General features: G+C 40.5%; 1 protein-coding gene across 4 annotated transcripts in view; it reads right to left on the reverse strand.

Moving 5' to 3' along the window:
- Positions 1-1,338: 1,338 nt before the first annotated feature.
- Positions 1,339-22,117, reverse strand: part of sardh (sarcosine dehydrogenase) — a 54,524-nt gene continuing 33,745 nt past the window's right edge. For 3 of the 4 annotated variants that reach the window (XM_078799187.1, XM_078799188.1, XM_078799189.1), the window contains 10 exons: positions 21,037-21,120; positions 20,808-20,921; positions 20,576-20,714; positions 14,921-15,034; positions 11,840-11,987; positions 8,548-8,641; positions 3,985-4,147; positions 3,739-3,913; positions 3,538-3,673; positions 1,339-1,870 (listed from right to left, as the gene is read on the reverse strand). In XM_078799187.1, the coding sequence (XP_078655313.1) occupies positions 1,742-1,870; positions 3,538-3,673; positions 3,739-3,913; positions 3,985-4,147; positions 8,548-8,641; positions 11,840-11,987; positions 14,921-15,034; positions 20,576-20,714; positions 20,808-20,921; positions 21,037-21,120 (1,296 nt within the window). In that variant the 3' untranslated portion in view covers positions 1,339-1,741. The remainder of the gene's footprint in view (positions 1,871-3,537; positions 3,674-3,738; positions 3,914-3,984; positions 4,148-8,547; positions 8,642-11,839; positions 11,988-14,920; positions 15,035-20,575; positions 20,715-20,807; positions 20,922-21,036; positions 21,121-22,117) is intronic. The other variant, XM_058057354.2, reaches the window with a different exon arrangement.

The following is a 22,117-nucleotide window of genomic DNA, read 5'->3' on the forward strand; positions in this document are numbered from 1 at the left end:
ACTGGCTATGTCGGAAACATTTATTTCCATAGCTTATTTCAAGCCAAACAGAACAAAAACTTACCCCCAGTAGGTTGACGACTCCAGCCACTTTTCGGGCTATCCGCCTGCCTTATGGGCGCCACACACGGGTGGCAACAAACGGCTGTGGTTGGCGGGGATTGTTGCCGGCGCTTGGGAAGAGACTATTTTGATGTCCCCAAATTCCCTCCACATCTGACAGCCAATCTAAACCGTGGGAGACTAGTACATTCATATTTAATATTTCAACTCTATGGTACCCAAATGGGTACACAAGTATAATAAGAGTTCATTCTTGGAAAATTATTGCAGATTTTTCTCATTTCTGCTGTTTTTTTTGTTGTTAAATTCTATTTTTAGAATGTGGTCCAGGCCAATATTTAATTTCCTGGTGTCAGGAAACAGTAAAAAATGCACTTTAGCTAGCCCCAAGACTATATATTTAGCCATTATTGACATTTGGTGCAGATAAAAATCAGTAAAAGTATGTTACTTTACCTAAAAGATGAGTATTAGCCGTTAGCTGTTGCCTTATTTTACGACAAAAGAGTGTGTTCTATCAATTACTGTTTCCCATTAGTCTCCATGAATCACATAATTGCTCTTTAATGACATTATCTGTTGTCTTAACAGTAAAAAAAATGCACTTTAGCTAGCCCCAAGACTATATATTTAGCCTTCGTTGACATTTGGTGCAGATAAAAATCAGTAAAAGTATGTTACTTTATCTAAAAGATGAGTATTAGCAGTTAGCCGTTGCCTTATCTCACGACAAAACAGTTTTTTCTATCAATGACTGTCTCCATTTTGTGCAGATAATCAGTAAAAGTATGTTACTTTATCTAAAAGATGAGTATTAGCAGTTAGCCATTAGCCGTTGCCTTATCTTACGACATAACAGTGTGTTCTATCAATTACTCTTTCCCTAAGTCTCCATGAATCACATAATTGCTCTTTAATGGTATTCTCTGTTGTCTTAACATCAAAAAAAAGCATTTTAGCAAGCCCTGCCACTGCATATTTACCCCTTATTGACATTTTGTGCAGGTAAAAGTAGCTTCTTTTAGCTAACAGATGAGTACTAGCTATTAGTTGTTGCCTCATTTTAAGACAAAATGGTGTGTTCTATCAATAACTGTTTGTCATTAGTCTCCAAGAATCACATAATTGTTCTTTTATGGCCTTTCCTGGTGTCTTAACAGTAAAAATACACTTTACCAAGCTGTTGGGCAAACTATTTGTCCCTGGAAGGCATCAAAATCACTCAACTATCACTCGACTAGCATGAGTTATTAAGCAAACTCATCAAGCACACTATTGTTCTTTAAAGGCATTTCCGCGTGTCTGAACAATTTATTGACAATTATTACCCAAACAGGCATTTTATGCAGCAATAAAATACTAAAATGGCAATTTTTTGGAGGGTTCAGCAGCTAACAAATGATCAGGTCCAGGTTAGCTGCTAAGCTAGCAGCTGGTTCCTTGGAAATGGCAGCTAGAGAAAAGAATGGTAAGAATGAAAAGGTTTCCATCAGTGATGATGATTCCACAAGTCGACGATTCCACAAAAGGATACTAAAGGACCTCGCTGGTGAAGACGAGCGCCGGTCAATCCCGCCTCCTCGCACATTTCTGTCCAATCACAGCCGGGAATAAAAGTTCACATTTGGCCTGAGAGACTTTGCATCTTAAACATCTCTGTCTCGTTTCTCGGGCCGGCTCAGTCATAGACGCCCTTCACGCGCTTGTTCTCGGGGTCAAAGGGAGATCTGAGGTGGGCCTTGGCCGCGTACGTCACTCCCATACGCTCCAGCGTGAACTCGCCGCTCTTCACAAAGTCGGCGCTCACCTGAAGACACACACAAGCCAAGGACGTCACACCGTTACCACAAAAGACTCGCTAAATCTGAGAAGGAAGAGAATGTCGTCCAAATACGACAAGAATAAAGGTTGAATTTGATAACACGAGAATACAATTTTTATTTGCTTATTTTTTAAAGAGAATAACAAAGAACGCTCACGTCAAACACAAGAATATGAATATAAAGTCCTATATTTATCTTTTTAAAAAAGGCTTACTTTTATGAAAATAAAGATGAAAGTCAACAACAACAATTGGAGAATTCAGGAGAATCAAGTCAGAATATTACACAAAAACTACTAGAATGGCACCATTGTTGACGTCTTTTTAGAGCAGGGGTCGGGAACCTTTTTGGCGAAGAGAGCCATGAAGGCCAGATATTTAAAAATGTGTATCTGTGAGAGCCATATACATTTTTTTAAACATTGAATGCAATAAAATGTGTGCATTTTTATGTAAGACCAACAGTTTTAGATAATGGGCTCTAATTACGTAGACCAGGCACACTACCCCACGCCAATGGGGTGTGGCCAGCACACTTGTGAGCAGCGCAGTGTCTAATAATAAATCAAAAACTTGTTGCCATTAATACAACTTCTGCTGCTGCATAGTTTTGCACCATACTCCGTAGACGTATTTCATTCTTTTGGCCATCTTCGTCAGAAGGCTTGGTTCTGCAGCTTTAGCTAGGTGACTATTTGACTAAAGGAGGAAAGTTTACATTTACATGTTTTTTTGACATCTCAATGACCGAGGTAGACTACAGCATTACCCAGTAATAATCAAGTTTGACCTGGAAAATATCATCAGGAAAGATAGATATGGTTGGCCGTATTGCAGCAGAATATAGATGGACGAATTAAAATGCATAAGAAAGTTGTTGATTTTGAATATTATTTTTAACAGTCATTTCTGTGATGGTTTACTTTAAAATGTTAGCAAAAATACATTTTTATTGTGGTAAGAAATGCTTGAGAGCCAGATACAGTCATCAAAAGAGCCCTACCTGGCTCCCGAGCCATAGGTTCCCTACCTCTGTTTTAGAGGCTTCATTTTATGTCAATTAAGGTAATTTTCACAACAGAGTCCCGGGACAACATCGAGATTTCAACAATAAAAGTTTCAGAAATTTATAAGAAAAAAGTTGTTAATTTATGAGAATAAAAATCGTAGATGCGGATTGTGTCGTTGGATGCGGGCGGATTGTGCTCGTCGGATTAGGACTATGCTCGTCGCATGCAGATTGTGCTTGTCGGATGCGGTTTAGGACTGTGCTCGTCATCGGATGCGGACTGTGCACGTCGCCTGATGCGGATTGTGCACGTCGTCTGATGCGGATTGTGCACGTCGTCTGATGCGGATTGTGCTCGTCGGACGATGCGGATTGTGCTCGTCGGACGATGCGGATTGTGCTCGTCGGACGCGGATTGTGCTCGTCGGACGCGGATTGTGCTCGTCGGACGCGGATTGTGCTCGTCGGACGCGGATTGTGCTCGTCGGACGCGGATTGTGCTCGTCGGACGCGGATTGTGCTCGTCGGATGCGGATTGTGCTCGTCGGATGCGGATTGTGCTCGTCGGATGCGGATTGTGCTCGTCGGATGCGGATTGTGCTCGTCGGATGCAGATTGTGGATGTTGTGTGAATGTTACTGACCGTTCCTCCGTCAGGACTGCGCACGTATCCGTAGCCGATGGTCTTGTCGATGTAGAAGCCGTAGTCTGCGCGGCGCAGGTGACCCACGGGAACGCCGTTCCGGAAGATGGCCTCTAAGCCAAACATGGGAACTTTCCTGTGAACGATCCGAAGGTGAGTAAGAAGTTTTGTACGGGAAAGGAACATGAATGAAATACGAACACCGACTCGTCAATGGTGAAGGACACGATGCGCCTCTTCAGGCCCTCTTCCTTCTGTTTCTCCAGCTGATCTCGACCCAGGAAGGGGATGGAGCTCTTCATCTTGCAAGTGAAGGCTAGCCCCGCCTCCAGGGGCGTGTCATCGGGGCGGAGGTCGGCGTGCCAATGGCGGTAGCCTGCCGTGGTGGAGTGGGGGCAGGGGGGTTTGTTGGATAAAAAGAAAGCAAAGAAAGCATTTCTTCTTCACCTTTCTCGATGCTGAGTGAGTCGATGGCTCGGTAGCCGGAATTGATGATGCCGTGCTTGGCGCCGGCCGCCATGACGGCGTGGTAGACGGGAAGGCAGGAGTCTTTGGGGATGTGGAGCTCCCAACCCAACTCCCCCACAAAGGACAGCCGCATCGCCCGGACCTGCGCCACAGAAGCATAGCACAAAAAGACGTCTTCTCATGCTTTTTCTTTAGCCTGTGACGCTGCTACTGGCTACCGGTCATGAGTTAAATATGATGCTGGCCATAGAACAGGAAATTAAACTTTGGAATCACCATGTAGCGTAGAAATAACACATTGTTCTAGAAAGAAAACAGATGACACTTTACCGGATTGAACAAATAAAATGTGTTGATAAAATTGCAATATTATGAAGGTAAAACTCAAAGACTACCGGAATAAAGATGTGGTTTTAAACAAAAAAAGTGGCATTTTTACCAGAATACACATCAACAGGTGGTAACTTCTATTTACACTTGTATTTCACCAGACTGAAGTTGAACACAACTGTCATTGTTTTTATTAAAAATAATTCATTCATTTTACCGCTTTTGTCCTCACGAGGGTCGCAGGGGTGCAGGAGCCTATCCCAGCTGTCTTGGGCGAGAGGCGGGGTACACCCTGGACTGGTGGCCAGCCAATCACAGGGCACATATAGACAAACATCCATTCACACTCACATTCATACCTATGTACAATCGAGTCGCAATCGAGTCGCTAATTAACCTAGCATGTTTTTGGAATGTGGGAAGAAACCGGAGTACCCGGAGAAAACCCACGCATGCATGGGGAGAACATGCAAACTCCACACAGAGATGGCAGAGGGTGGAATTGAACCCTGGTGTCCTAGCTGTGAGGTCTGCGCGCTAACCACTCGACTGCCGTGCCGCCATTATAAAATTATTTTTAAAAAAAGTATCAAATTGTGACACAGAGAATAAAACTGCTGAAATAAAGTTGTGACTTGAAAATAAAAGGTCTTACTTTTACCGGAATAAACAAACAAGTGTTAACTTCTTTTTACACTTGCAGATTCCAAATCCATGAGATTTAAGTTTTACAAAGTCATCATGTTGTACCTGATGTTTGCATTTTTATTTTCACAAATGCATTATGATGAGAATAAAACTACTGGAATCGAGAAATAAAAGCCCTACTTTTTTACCAGAATAAACAAATAAACGGGCGGCACGGTGGTCGAGTGGTTAGTGCGCAGACCTCACAGCTAGGAGACCCACCCTCGGCCATCTCTGTGTGGAGTTTGCATGTTCTCCCCGTGCATGCGTGGGTTTTCTCCGGGTACTCCGGTTTCCTCCCACATTCCAAAAACATGCTAGGTTAATTGGCGACTCTAAATTGTTCATAGGTATGAATGTGAGTGTGAATGGTTGTTTGTCTATATGTGCCCTGTGATTGGCTGGCCACCAGTCCAGGGTGTAGCCCGCCTCTCGCCCAAAGGCAGCTGGGATAGGCTCCAGCACCCCCGCGACCCTTGTGAGGATAAGCGGTAGAAAATGAATGAATGAATAAACAAATAAACGGGTGTTAGGTTCTTTTTACGCTTGTATTACACAAGAATGCAGTGGAGCAAAGTCGTAATTTTACAAGAAAAAAAAAACAAACTTGTACATGGATCAGATTGTAATGTTATAAGAATAAAGCTAACTGGAATATAGATATTTCATTTTTCCATATGAACCGAGTGTTCACTTCCTGGACTAAAGTGATGGATCAAATTGCTTCAAAGGTTTTACGACGGCTGCACTTTGAAGCCACTTTGAAGCAATGATGCCGTGAAAATGAAAGTTCAATGGAAGATGATCATAATTGATAGAAAACGCTATTGATTTTTTGTAAACACAAGAAGTGGGAAGGAAGAAGGGAATGCTAAGTGAGGAGGGAAATGTCTCCAACAGTTTCCCCAGTGGGCGCTGTGACAGTTGGGCCATCTGGCCAGCCCAGGATCACCCTGGGCCCCATATGTGCATGTCAGCGTGCACACACACACACACACACACACACACACACACACACAAACCTGCAGAGACATGTCAAAGCATCCCAGCACCAAACACGACAGAAGAAGAGTATGGAGAAGAATTCAAAGGATGGATGAAGCGTTCCTATTCAAATGTCATCCAGACACCAGAACGGCAAAGCAGGAAGAAGATGCCGAAGACGCCGGGTACAAATCACTCGAGCGCTGAATAATTCACGCAAGAAAACCGAGGGAGGTCGCTCGCTCGGACATGTGTGACGCCGCGAGATGCCGGAACCACACGCTCGCTTTGGACGCGGCCAACCAGCAACGCTCGCTGGTCATGCAGCAAAACATGTCTCCCTATTCTTTTTTCACCACGAGAGGAAAAAGCTGTCATTTTTTATGTCAATGAAATCGTAGTAAGCACAAGAGAAGAGTACTTTGTTTTACAAGAAAAAAAAAGTCCTCTTTTTTCAATAATGACATTTTGTTATACCAATAAAAGAAAGTCATGGTTTTCAAGAAAAAAGTCATCATATTAGAAGGGAAAAAATACAAAGGAATTAAATTGTAATAAATATGAGAAAAAATTACTTGAATAGAATCTTCCTTTAAATTGAAAAAAAGACAACATTTTTCAAGAATTAAGTCAAAATAATTAGGAAAACAAATACAATACAAATAAAAATAAAGTCATGATTGTCAAGAAAAAAATTAAGAATTAAATTGTTATAACTAAAAGAAAAAAGTTTATCTTTTCAATAATTATCATGAATGATTGAAATTATTATGAACACAATTTGAAATACTAAAATGAAATGAAGACAAAAAAATGTCTCTACTTTAAAATAATTAAATTGTAATAATTATGAGAAAAAAACTACCTGAATTAAGTCTTGGTTATAAACAAAGGTGACATTTTTTAAAACTTAAAAGGGAACTGTACTTTTTTTTACGATTGAAAACCCTTATGTGAAACATGAATACATATTTCTTTCTCTTCTCTGTGTATTATAACAAGGGAAAACGGGTTAATATGAGCTGGCTAACAATGGATGTAACTGGGACACATCTATTTTGACTACGAAACCTTTTAAAAAAATCATCAAACATCTACAGCTCAAATATCCAAACAACTATACCACAACATTCATTCATTTACTTTCTACCGCTTTTTCCTCACAAGGGTCGTTGGGTGCTGGAGCCTATCCCAGTTGTCTTTGGACGAGAGGCAGGGTACACCCTGGACTGGTGGCCAGCCAATCACAGGGCACATATAGACAAACAACCATTCACACTCACATTCATACCTATGGACAATTTGGAGTCGTTAATTAACCTAGCATGTTTTTGGAATGTGGGAGGAAACAGGAGTACCCGGAGAAAACCCACGCGTGCACGGGGAGAACATGCTAACTCCACACAGAGATGGCCGAGAGTGGAATTGAACCATGGTCTCCTAGCTGTGAGGTCTGCGCGCTAATCACTAGACCGCCGATACCACAACATAACATAAAATGTATGTAAATGCTTGGAACTGTTTTTTGTGGAAAATAGTCCTCTCTCGCAATGTTAAAGAATTCTTTTTAAAATTTCTGCATCCAGACGGTGATCCGGATCACCCCCACAATTTCATCAGTTCTTCCATACCCCATTTCCCACAATTCCTGAAAATTTCATCGAAATCCATTCAGAACTTTTCAAGTTATTTTGAACACAAATAAACGAACAAACATCAACAAAAACAGAACTATTGAATAAATATTGGGGCTGCACGGCGGTCGAGTGGTTAGCGAGCAGACCGAACAGCGAGGAGACCAAGGTTCAATTCCACCCTCGGCCATCTCTGTGTGGAGTTTGCATGTTCTCCCCATGCATGCGTGGGAAACCGGAATCCCTCCAACATTCCAAAAACATGCTAGTTTATTGGCGACTCCAAATTGTCCATAGATATGAATGTGAGTGTGAATGGTTGTGCCCTGTGATTGGCTGGCCACCAGTCCAGGGTGTACCCCGCCTCTCGCCCAAAAGACAGCTGGGATAGGCTCCAGCACCCCCGCAACCCTCGTGAGGAAAAGCGGTAGAAAATGAATGAATGAATAAATATTGAAATTGGGACTATAATACATGTGTCATCACTTCATAACACAACTCTGTAACACATCAACTTGATCTCAATATGACTAAAATCATTTCCCTGTTTTCCTTTTATCAGCTTGGCTTCCATGCGCTGCAAGGATAATAATACGATAATAATACTGTGCTGCTTAAAAAAAGGATAGATAGCGAGCCCACGTTATCTAGTGTGTGTGTGTGTGTGTGTGTTTAAAGTTTAATCAATCATCTGTGATGAATGCAATGGTGAAGCAGTTCTGGGCGACTGCTTGCTGCTTCTAATTAACTGATTTTGCTGTTTCACTCTTTCAGGCCAACAGGGTTACTTGGAAGCCATTAAAAGCACCACTTCCAATTTAACTCAAGTCACAGACTGTGTGTGTGTGTGTGTGTGTGTGTGTGTGTGTGTGTGTGTGTGTGTGTGTGTGTGTGTGTGCGCTCTCACTTGATGGCCAGCGGCGTTGACAACTTTGTGTGTGGAGAAAGGGAAGGCTTCGTTGCTGAGGTCCGCGTCCAACACCTCCTGTAGAACCTCCCGACTGCACCAAAAGAGAGACGGGGTCAATACGCAGTAATCAATCAATCAATACAGTAATCAATTGATATTGTGCAGAGAATGCTATCACAAACTTCTTGTCTAGTTAAAAAAAAAAACTTAAATTAATGTGGAAACCACCCATTTGCGCATTTTTATTTAAAAAAATCATTTATTAATAATAAATAGTTATTAACATCCTTCAGGTCCTTTTTAGAAAGAAGTTACACTTAGGTCCCAAAATCGTCCATCCCATAAAAAAATTTCAATATTAGTTTCATTTTCACTTTCATTGCATCAAATCTTTTCAACAGCTTAAGACCCAGGCAAACATATAACGTTTTTAATTATTAGTTTGGATTTATTGTTACATTTATGAGGTGTTCATAGGAAAATGTAATGTTGGGATGTACAGTGGTTATAATGGGAGACAATGGGAAGAGTGTAGGCATACACTATATGTCAATATTCCTCTTCTATAGACCTTATTTAGCATTTGACTTATTATTAACAATTAATGTTATTCGTATCCAGTGGATCCATGCATATTCACCATTCTGCCTTCATGACGCACCTAAATATCCACTCTAGATTGGATCAATGCGTATTTTTCACATCTCATCCACCATAAGTGGGCAATAATTGAAAAATCTAAAGTCAAATGTACAAAGGTAAAAAAAAACAAACAGTTTTTACATATTAATGTCTTTGTTATTCCTGCACAGGGTTTGTTCATCAAGTGTTGCAATTTCGCACTTTGTTCAGTTCTCCTCGAACACACCACAGTTGAGTACAGAGTTTGATACGTCCACAATCAATCTGACCCGAAAACTTGCCGCGATGTTCATGGTGTATATGATGGTAAGTACTTGATGGATCGGCCACAGGCAAGCAGAAGGACAGAAGGACAGAATAGCGAGTAAAAAGACCGGCGACAAGAAAAGAGACCAACGCTCAAAAGAAATGTAGCAAGGTATTACGTAAAAAGCGATATTACATAAAAATGAGTCAGCAGCAGCAAAAAGAAGGAGGAAGTTTAGCTTTCTTTGCTTCTTGGACACTTGTGAGGGGGCAGGTACACAACACAGGAATATTTTTTGCCGTAGCAAAGAAAAAAAAAGGATATAATAAATGCTATGTTTGTGACTTAAAAGCAACGCAACCAATGCAACCAATGCAGGTGAGCACGCAGCAGTTCATAGTGTACCGTACTCCTTCGACATTGTTTATTTTTTTCAGTTTTATCAGGTGTCCATTTAGGCACTATTATGTTATTTCAATTGACTTTGTATTTATAATGCAATATATAATTTGTATTTGTCACAATTTTTTCCCCACAAAAGAATGCAAATTTCTTAATCCAATTTGAAATGTTGCTTTTGGCCGCACGGTGTTTGAGTGGTTAGCATCTAGGCCACACAGTCAGGAAATGAGGAAGACCTGGGTTCCATTCTTCGCTTGTTTATATGACTTGACAAATGTATCATATTCCAACAAAACAAGTCGGCCATGTCTGTGGAGAAGCAATGATGCTCATGTGGCAGAACAACCAGTCCTACATTAGTACAACTCAATTCTAATGGGACCATGTTGCACCCGTCCCAAATTTCCCAAATCCCTTCCATGGAGTATTTCCAAAAACCCGAAGCTACAAGACTCCTTCATTAGCTTGTGACACGCGTGTACAAATCCACTTAATAACCCCCCCCACCCAGTCTACATTCAATTACATGTGTGCTTGGACTGTATAATCACACGCACAGATTGAGCGTAATTGGCTGCTGCAGCTGCTGACGCACTCGACGCTGCTTTGACGCAAGCGTTCACAGTGAGGGGGGGAGATGAGAAGAGTTGGTGGAGGATAAAAGAAGCAGCGAGTTAGAGTCGGATCATCACAAGATCAAGAGAAGACATCAATTCACGCCCATGTAGAACACAAAGATGTGCAGAGCATGCGGTCCTAACCTCATTTTTTGGCAACGTTTGCTATAGCACGGAACGTTTGCTATAGCACGGAACGTTTGCTGTGGCACGGAACGTTTGCTGTGGCACGGAACGTTTTCTGTGGCACGGAACGTTTTCTGTGGCACGGAACGTTTTCTGTGGCACGGAACGTTTTCTGTGGCACGGAACGTTTGCTGTGGCACGGAACGTTTGCTGTGGCACGGAACGTTTGCTATGGCACGGAACGTTTGCTATGGCACGGAACGTGTGCTATGGCACGGAACGTTTGCTATGGCACGGAACGTTTGCTATGGCACGGAACGTTTGCTATGGCACGGAACGTTTGCTATGGCACGGAACGTTTGCTATGGCACGGAACGTTTGCTGTGGCACGGAACGTTTGCTGTGTCACGGAACGTTTGCTGTGTCACGGAACGTTTGCTATGGCACGGAACGTTTGCTGTGGCACGGAACGTTTTCTGTGGCACGGAACGTTTTCTGTGGCACGGAACGTTTTCTGTGGCACGGAACGTTTTCTGTGGCACGGAACGTTTTCTGTGGCACGGAACGTTTTCTGTGGCACGGAACGTTTTCTGTGGCACGGAACGTTTTCTGTGGCACGGAACGTTTGCTGTGGCACGGAACGTTTGCTGTGGCACGGAACGTTTGCTGTGGCACGGAACGTTTGCTGTGGCACGGAACGTTTGCTATGGCACAAAACGTTTGCTATGGCACGGAACGTTTGCTATGGCACGGAACGTTTGCTATGGCACGGAACGTTTGCTATAGCACGGAACGTTTGCTGTGGCACGGAACGTTTGCTATGGCACGGAACGTTTGCTATGGCACGGAACGTTTGCTATGGCACGGAACGTTTGCTATGGCACGGAACGTTTGCTATGGCACGGAACGTTTGCTATGGCACGTAAAATTTGCTATGGCACGTAAAATTTGCTATGGCACGGAACATTTGCTATGGCACGGAACATTTGCTATGGCACGGAACATTTGCTATGGCATGGAACATTTGCTATGGCACGGAACATTTGCTATGGCACGGAACATAGTGAGTTCCTACAATGGTACGCATCTGTCCACTCAAAAAGCTAAAGAGTTTTCATGTTTTGGCATTTCCCTCCCTGACTGTACCCAAAATGAATCAAACTGTGACCTTAAACCCCTGTGCGTACTGAACCATGATGACGGTGTGTCGCCCCAACAGCACATCACTGGGTCTGGTTTCAGCCCCTCCACACACCTCTTGGGTCCCTGTATGCTGATCATGCCCATGTTTTCCGAGTGGTCTGTGAGGTGGCAGCGGAAGCCCTGGTCCTGGAGAACGCTTCGAATGTGGTTCCAGTTGTGTTCGGCGACACCGCCACCGATAGCCAGGTAGTACGCGTCACCTGGAGTGAAATCAAACACAAAATGCTGACCCGAGAAAGTACAGTAGTCATAAAAGTTGGAGTCGAGTGTAGAAAAACAGCAACACTGCAATGGAACTGTCAAAGAAAGGTTGCAGCGTTATTTGAAATGCAGACTGAAAGGCAGGCGGCGACATGCAGGACTGCTGAAAGACAACCACACAAAATGTCACTGATGACGAGGAGAAAGGCCGACTGAGGCCAGTATTCTCGATACGCTAGGTGCGGGGTGCGTTCACACAAAAACAAGAGCAATCCAGGACCAAAAGACCAAACAGAGATTGCCTGAGAGACGGGTATTTGTACCCCTGCCAGCGGACTCTAGTCCTGAGTCAAGCGGGAGTGAACGCCAACTGTGCCAACGCAACAAAACCGAATGTAAGCGAAACGGAAAGGTGAGTGAAAAATCACCAAAAAATAAAGTTAAATGTCATCCCCAAAATGTAAATAGAGTATTTAAACATACCTGGATATAGGTATTTTAATCATTACTGTTTACTGAAGTCATTAAAGGCAGCACATCACTGGTCTTTCTATCATGAGGAAAAAGTCGGTAATTTTTACGAGAACAGCATTTTAGTAGCATAATGCTACTGAAAAAATTATATTTAAAAAAAAAAAAGGTTGGAGGAAGTCATAAAAACTACAAAAAAATGTACAATTTTAATGTCAGAATGAAGTGAAAAATACTTTACTTTAGAAGTATTTTTTAGGAAGCAGAACCTCATAGGAGGTTTATAACTGGTCAATATTTTTATCAAAATAAAATAATTTTTATATTTTATTTCGGCAAGTGTCTCTTAGATTAAAAAAAAAAGAGTCATATTAGTTTGGGGACATTATTAAGGGTAAAAAGTCATAATAACTACAAAAAAAATGTACAATTTTAATGTCAGAATGAAGTGAAAAATCCTTTACTTTAGAAGTATTTTTTTAGGAAGCAGAACCTCATAAAAGGTTTATAATTGGTCAATATTTTTATCAAAATTAAGTAATTTTTATATTTCATTTCGGCGAGCGTCTCTTAGATTATTAGGTTGGGGACATTATTAAGGGTAAAAAGTAATAAAAACTACAAAGAAATATACAATTTTAATGTCAGAATGAAGTGAAAAATACTTTACTAATTTTTTTAGGAAGCAGAACCTCATAGGAGGTTTATAATTGGTCAATATTTTTATCAAAATAAAATAATTTTTATATTTTATTTCAGCAAGTGTCTCTTAGATTAAAAAAAGAGTCATAATATTAAGTTGGGGTTGTTAGTAAGGGTAAAAAGTCATAAAAACTACAAAAAAATTTACAATTTTAATGTCAGAACAAAGTGAAAAATAATTTAGAAGTATTTTTTAGGAAGCAGAACCTCATAGGAGGTTTATAATTGGCCATTATTTTTATCAAAATAAAATAATTTTTATATTTTATTTCGGCAAGTGTCTCTTAGATTTAAAAAAAGAGTCATAATATTAGGTTGGGGGACGTTATTAAGGGTAAAAAGTCCTAATAACTACAAAAAATTGTACAATTTTAATAAAATTATATTTTATTAAAATATTTTTAATTTAATTAAAAATAATTTAGAAGTATTTTTTTAGGAAGCAGAACCTAATAGGAGGTTTATAATTGGTCAATATTTTTATCAAAATAAAATAATTTTTATATTTAATTTCAGCGAGTGTCTTAGATAGATTAAAAAAAGAGTTATAATATTACGTTGGGGGACGTTATTAAGGGTAAAAAGTCACAAAAACTACAAAAAATTTACAATTTTAATGTCAGAATGAAGCAAAAAATAATTTAAAGTATTTTTTTAGGAAGCAGAACCTCATAGGAGGTTTATAATTGGCCATTATCTCATCAAAATAAAATAATTATTTTATTTTTATTTTGACAAGCGCCACTTAAAGACAACGTAATAATTACCGGACCCGCCTCCATCCGCCACCCTTTATCTTGTAGTTGGGACGACTAGTTTCTTCACCACACAAGGTTCTTCCATCACTCCGACAGTAAGAGACCCGGTCCAAATCAGGCTTGAGTGGAATGAGTAGTCATTTAATAAAGATTAGGAAACATTGGCGAGCTTTAAAGTACTTTCATTCTGAAGTCCCCAAACACCAGAAAACTCTCCAAATAAGTCGCTGGATTTGTCGCCAGTCGCTTAGAGAAAATATGTCGCCAAGAGGGTTTGGAATGTCACCAAATTTAGCGACAGAGTCGCCCAGTTGTCGCTACCTTCTTCTTTTGCCCCACCCCTCCTCTCGAAGCCGCGCTCCGTTAGCGCTGACACACAGCAAAGTGACGAGGGAGACCTACGCATCAAGTTACAAGGGAACAGCGTGAATTCAGTCAATATCAATATGAGCGTATGTTTGTTTATGATATGATGCTTCAAAGAAGTATTCTGGACTGGACTGGAATCTCCACCAGTAAGCATCATCGGCGTTCGTCAGGAAGGGCATCAAACCAAAAATCAGTATGCGGATCAAAAAAGATCCGCTCATCCATATTTTAATAATATTGACATATAATCCAGCCCTACATCACAGCGGATCATGATCCTTCAATGGAACAATTGAGCTTCAGGTTGTGCAGGGGCGTCAAACGGAAGCTAACTATGTGGAGATGTGGCAGGGTGGGGGCATCCCTCATGACTGAAGGCCCTGGTCTGTGTGGTAATGACTGGCTTTTTTCCACCAGGACAACCTGCACTTCATAAAGAACTTCTTCCAAAGGAATAAGCTGACTCTTTGGGACCATCCTGGGTCTTTACCTCATCTAAATCCAATGGAGAACATTTTGGGATGGATGACAAAGGCTGACAGTGGCCGCCCTACTGAAGCCATCTTCACCACCTTAGCAACATTCCCACTAGCCTCCTGGAAACACTGAGGACACAGGAACACACTACCCACCGTTGGACTCGGGCGCCAGCGGGAGGTTGGCGGTTCCGGCCTCCAGTCTGCTCACCGTCAGGTCAGCTTCGGTACCCCCTCTTTTATTCAGCATGCAGGTGTACACGGTGGAACCTGCAACACAGTCAGAATCCCTGCAAAGTCACAATCTCTAGAAAGTATGGGGACAAAGTACACACTTTTTATTACAAATACATTTTTAGCCCAAGAAATTTGGTACCACTCCCTGGGACCCAAACATATACTACTACTAGGAAGATCTCAGGGAAGCAGGAAGTGAACAAATCTAACAGTTACTGATTGTAAAAGTACCAGATGGAGGGGTAGGATTTAATAAGCTTTGCTTCTTCCTACTCCTTTTGGACATGTGGAACTGGGAACTGACAGTTATTTAACCTTTAACCTTAAACTTACCACTTCCACACGGATAGGGAGGATAACTATTAACAGTTATTTAACCTTTAACATGAACATTAATCAAACGTAATAATTTTTTCTGGGTACATGATACCATACAGCATCCATATCAAACTTGCGCGGGCCGCACTCACATTAAACTTTCATATCAAGGCGGGGGCCTCAAACTAGTGTCCTGCGGGCCACATTTGGGCCGCGTGTTTGAGACCCCTGGCCTAAGCAATAACCTATTGAGTGTTATTGACCTGTCACAATATTTTAGGAACCTTATACAGTTTATGATTGGAACGTACGTAGCTCTCTGGTCGTCATGCCAGTCTTGGATGCAGTTATGAAAAGAATGAGAATTAATTACATTAAAACTGAATCTTTATAATAATAATAATAATAAAAATAAAAACAATTCAAGTGCTCTGAGAATGTAGCATTTCGTCTATGTACTGTTAAAATGTTAATAAACTCAGCACTTCAGTATAATTGGTACACGTAATGAAGACGACACCTTGAAGCTATACATAAGTCACTTCCTGAATATGTCTCAGCGCCACCCACAGGCAATAGGAAATGGAATGCACATGCCCTCCGACTTAAGTGATCCCTGAGTCGCGTGGGGATGAGAGTGCCGGTTCGACGCCCTTTCAAAAGGCATGAGCTTTGCTGGATAAAGACTTCATGGAATGAAGATTAAGTTATCCGCCTTTAGGCCGAGGTTGAGGAGAGTGGAAGCTAATAGTAGATTGCTAATGATTCATCGATAATGATGGATATAAAAGGATTTCTTCAAAAGCCTCTCGCTAATCTCCAAGCATAGCCCTTGGTGCCGTCAGGAGATAGAACCCTTTTTTTTCCCCCGTTTAAAAACTGCCCAAACTGAAGCCACCGCCCATTAAAAAGTGAAATTTCAACCAAGCGCATCACTGGCAAAAAAAAAAAGTCTTGTGAGACCGCCGGCCACATCCTGTGTTGAATGACATCTGCGTGTAATTTCAAGTGACATAAAACCATAACATGTCCGTCATCCAGCTGGCTAGAGGACACGCTAAAAACGTGACTGTCCTTCAGCCGCATCACGCACGGCGGTGCATGATTGACATGAAGCATCAGCATGAAGGCATCCAGTGAGTGTTTGCATGTGTGTGTGTGTGTGTGTAATGATATTCAATAGAAAAGAGCTGCAGGCATAAAAGAGTCATGAAAGGGTCAAGTGGTGAGATAGCAAATGAAGGACGCCATGTAAGAAAGTAGGACAAATAAACAAGAAAAAAAAAAGTGTCATGGCCACCTCAGCCAACTCCATTTGAAGAACTTCATCTTTCACTTCAGCTGATTTGCTACATTTTCACAGCTGGCCACAACACGACTGCCAGCTCTATCATTTGAAAATCAAAAACTACTCATATGTTCATTTTCCGCATCGCTTAGTGTGAATATTGCGGGGTTCCTCAGAGGCAACAGCAACACCCGAGAACAGGAAAAGCCTCAGATGTTCTAGAATCATAGAAACCAAGGTCAAGCAAGAGAAGAGCGACTCATGATTATTATTTGATTAATCTGAAGCTTGTTGTGTCAATTAATCCAGTACAGTAATCTCTCGTTTATTGAGGTTAATTGGTTCCAGACCCAACTATAGTAGGTCAATTTCCACGACGTGGGATTCGAAGGTAGCAAGCCGGTTTACAACCTTCCAAATATGCTTCTTAACATTAATAGAGCCCTCTAAATATAAAATAATACCCCCCTAGAGTCACCTTAATCATCAAAACACCTTCACAACTTTCTAAATACAGCTTTTAACACTATTAAAGCTCTCTAGACATGACATAACACCCCTATAGTCACCTTAATCATCTATAACACAATTTACATCAAATAAATGATCTCGAAGTGCACCTTTATACTCCTATTACCCAACATAGTAGACATAAAAGAAAATAAGACCGCAATAAATAAATAAATACCGTAAAAGACTAAATATATATAGACTGCATTGGAAGCGTTCTTTTTTGTTTTTTTTTTTCTTAATTCTTGATACCACAGAAAAAAAAACCTTCAAAACCTTCTAAATACAGCATAACATTAATAGAGCTCTCTAGACATGAAATAATACCCCTATAGTCACCTTAATCATCTGTAACACACTTTACATCAAATAAATGATTTCAAAGTGCACTTTTACACTCCTTTTACCCAACATAGTAGACATAAAAGAAAATAAGACATACCATATAAGACAAAATATATGCAGACTGCATTGGAAGCGTTCCATGTTTTTTTTCTTAATTCTTGATAGCACAGAAAACCTTCTAAAACACACCTTCACAGCCTTCTAAATACAGCTTTTAACATTGTTAGAGATCTCTAGACATTACATAACATCCCTATAGTCACCTTAATCATCTATAACACAATTTATATCAAATAAATGATCTCAAAGTACACCTTTACACTCCTATTACCCAACATAGTAGCCATAAAAGAAAATAAGACATACCGTATAAGACAAAATATACATAGACTGCATTGGAAGCGTTCCATGTTTTTTTCCGTAATTCTTGATAGCACAGAAAACCTTCTAAAACACACCTTCACAGCCTTCTAAATACAGCTTTTAACTTTATTAGAGATCTCTAGACATGACATAACACCCCTATAGTCACTTTAGTCATCTACAACACACTTTACATCAAATAAATGATCTCAAAGTACACCTTTACACTCCTATTACCCAACATAGTAGACATAAAAGAAAATAAGACATACCGTATAAGACAAAATATATGTAGACTGCATTGGAAGCGTTCCATGTTTTTTTTCTTAATCCTTGATAGCACAGAAAACCTACAAGAAAACACCTTCACAACCTTCTAAATACAGCTTTTAACATTATTAGAGCTCTCTAGACATGAAATAGCACCCCTATAGTCACCTTAATCTTCTGTAACACACTTTACATCAAATAGATGATCTCAAAGTGCACCTTTACACTCCTATTACCCAACATAGTAGACATAAAAGAAAATAAGACATACCGTATAAGACAAAATATACATAGACTGCATTGGAAGCGTTCCATGTTTTTTTCCGTAATTCTTGATAGCACAGAAAACCTTCTAAAACACACCTTCACAGCCTTCTAAATACAGCTTTTAACTTTATTAGAGATCTCTAGACATGACATAACACCCCTATAGTCACCTTAATCATCTATAACACAATTTACATCAAATAAATGATCTCGAAGTGCACCTTTATACTCCTATTACCCAACATAGTAGCCATAAAAGAAAATAAGACATACCGTATAAGACAAAATATACATAGACTGCATTGGAAGCGTTCCATGTTTTTTTCCGTAATTCTTGATAGCACAGAAAACCTTCTAAAACACACCTTCACAGCCTTCTAAATACAGCTTTTAACTTTATTAGAGATCTCTAGACATGACATAACACCCCTATAGTCACTTTAGTCATCTACAACACACTTTACATCAAATAAATGATCTCAAAGTACACCTTTACACTCCTATTACCCAACATAGTAGACATAAAAGAAAATAAGACATACCGTATAAGACAAAATATATGTAGACTGCATTGGAAGCGTTCCATGTTTTTTTTCTTAATTCTTGATAGCACAGAAACCCTTCTAAAACACACCTTCACAGCCTTCTAAATACAGCTTTTAACTTTATTAGAGATCTCTAGACATGACATAACACCCCTATAGTCACCTTAATCATCTATAACACAATTTACATCAAATAAATGATCTCGAAGTGCACCTTTATACTATTACCCAACATAGTAGACATAAAAGAAAATAAGACCGCAATAAATAAATCAATAAATAAATACCGTATAAGACAAAATATATGTAGACTGCGGGCGGCACGGCGGTCTAGTGGTTAGACCGCACAGCTAGGAGACCAGGGTTCAATTCCCACCCTCGGCCATCTCTGTGTGGAGTTTGCATGTTCTCCCCGTGCATGCGTGGGTTTTCTCCGGGTACTCCGGTTTCCTCCCACATTCCAAAAACATGCTAGGTTAATTGGCCACTCCAAATTGTCCATAGGTATGAATGTGAGTGTGAATGGTTGTTTGTCTATATGTGCCCTGTGATTGGCTGGCCACCAGTCCAGGGTGTACCCCGCCTCTCGCCCGAAGACAGCTGGGATAGGCTCCAGCACCCCCCGCGACCCTCGTGAGAAAATAAATGAATGAATATGTAGACTGCATTGGAAGCGTTCCATGTTTTTTTCTTAGTCCTTGATAGCACAGAAAACCTACAAAAAAACACCTTCACAACCTTCTAGATACAGCTTTTAACATTATTAGAGCTCTCTAGACATGACATAACACCCCTATAGTCACATTTACACTTATATACCCAATATATTGGACAAATGAGAATAATTCCGAAGAATAATAAGAAGAGTGGCGCTGGACGACAGTTAGCACTTTGGTTTTGGTTTACAACATGTTTAATTAAAAAAAATATTAATCAAATACCAAAATGATTAATTTGATAATCAATGAATCAGTTGTTGCAGCTCTACTCTCTGCTTACAACAATTAATGTTGATAAAGCGCTTCCAGTTAATGTGACAATTAATGATGACCATCAATCAGGACTTTTTGGAGGCAAGAAAATGGAAAGTAGACATATAAACATCTCCAAGGCAGGAAGTTGGCGACATCCATTGGCTCTCGAGGCAGTCATCAACTTCCAAACCTCTTAAACGACAGCTTAAAGTCTTCACTCTAATCACATGTTGACTGTTTTATTACAAATCCCTGACCGCTGTGTGTTTCCCGTCATGGCGGTATTCCACTCTCGGCCAAACTTGAACTTTCAAATATCCCCGTTGTGCGAGGACCTCCAAGTAAGTGCGACAGACGGCGCTTTTATCGTAAGCAACTAGAGCTCATCAGAATGCCATTTAGTGGACTTTATGTGCAAGTTTACGGCCCTGCTTTCCGCTGGCATGCCGAGGAGGTACAACAAAACACTTGCCAAAAATAAGAAAATCCTCCGCAAAGCATGGATGTAACAACCTGGCTGCAATCCTAGTTTGCTCAGTAGAGGAACTTCTGCGTGCTGCTCAGCACAGAGATAAAAAGTATGTCACATCTGTACAAGCTGCCATTTTGTCCATTTGAATAAAATGACAAGCGTTCGGGGACTGTCAATCCTGCCGAGCGTCTGCGCGGTGCGTTCAGCAGCAGTCACACTGACCTGGCTTCTTGTTGACATCGGCGGTGAACAACCAATCTGCCGCTTTCCTGGCATCGGGCCCGGTGAGGTAGAACTTTCCAAAGTAGGACATGTCAAACACGGCGACACCGTGCCTGCATGACAGGCACTCGCTCTTTATCTGCATTTAAAAGAAGTTCAAGTACGATATTCATCTCACCTTTCATAAGCACTCAGCGTTGAAAGCTAGCGTTCAAAGTGATAAAGTATTTACCACATCATGATGTGGCGGGAAGTCAAAGGTGTACTCTTTGCCCAGCAGCTCGTTGTATTTGTACTCTTGATTCTTCTTGACGTCATATGCACCGTAGTAATCGTAGTCTTTCACCTTTACCACCACAAACACGAGCATGATCATCTTGGTGAAGACTTCTTCGGATACAGATCTCGGAGTGAATGAGGCCCGTTCATTTGCCTTTTCATGTGTTTTGAGTGTGTCTCACCGGAGCTTTTCCATCTTTGGTGAACCAACCTGGTCTCTCCCAGCCATGCCTCTCCTGGAACACGCAGCCCTGCTCCATCAGAACCTAAAAACACAACCAAATCATGAAACATGGTTTAGAGTTCACTTTGGGTACCGACATGGGAATGGAGAACAGCTTCCAAAAAATGGAAAAACAAGCTTTGCTACACATCTTAAAATGCAGCCTCGAGTTCTGCTGCTTTAAGTTCCGGGATTTCATGATATCATGAAGGAGAAAACACCTTCCTTGTGGAAAAATGTTAAAAATATTTTAAAAGAAATCTATAAAAATATTATATTTGTTCTACTTCAAAAAAGCTTGGATCTGCTCAAATGCAGCTTAAACTAGAAATCACCTTCCTCGTGGACATGATACTGCTGTTGGAAAATCTTTTAAAACAGGCTTCGCTACACATCTTAATATGCTGCTTGAATGAGAAACCACCTTCCTTGTGGAAAAATGTTAAAAGCATTTTTAAAAAAATCTTAAAATGCAGCCTCGAGTTCTGTTGCTTTAAGTTTGGGGATTTCATGACATCATGAAGGAGAAAACGCTTTCCTTGTGGAAAAATGTTAAAAGTATTATAAAAGAAATCTTAAAATGCAGCCTCTGGATCTGCTGCTTTAAGTTTGGGGATTTCATGATATCATGAATTCATGATTTCATGATATCATGAAGGAGAAAACACTTTCCTTGTGGAAAAAGGTTAAAAACATTTTAAAAGAAATCTATAAAAATATTATATTTGTTCTACTTCATTTTAAAAGAAAGCTTGGATTTGCTAAAATGCAGCTTAAATGAGAAACCACCTTCCTTGTGGACATGATACCGCTGCTGGAAAATCTTTTAAAACAGGCTTCGCTACACATCTTAATATGCACCTTCCTTGTGGAAAAATGTTTAAAACATTTTAAAAGAAAACTTAAAATGCAGCCGCTGGATCTGCTGCTTTAAGTTTGGGGATTTCATGACATCATGAAGGAGAGAACACCTTTCTTGTGGACATGATACTGCCGCTGAAAAAAAATAAATAAAAATCATGCTTCACTACACATTTGAA

This window comes from Doryrhamphus excisus, linkage group LG19 (genome assembly GCF_037039965.1).
Source record: "Doryrhamphus excisus strain RoL-2023G ecotype Guam linkage group LG19, RoL_Dexc_Guam_v1.1, whole genome shotgun sequence".
Classification (NCBI taxonomy): Eukaryota; Metazoa; Chordata; class Actinopteri; order Syngnathiformes; family Syngnathidae; genus Doryrhamphus; species Doryrhamphus excisus.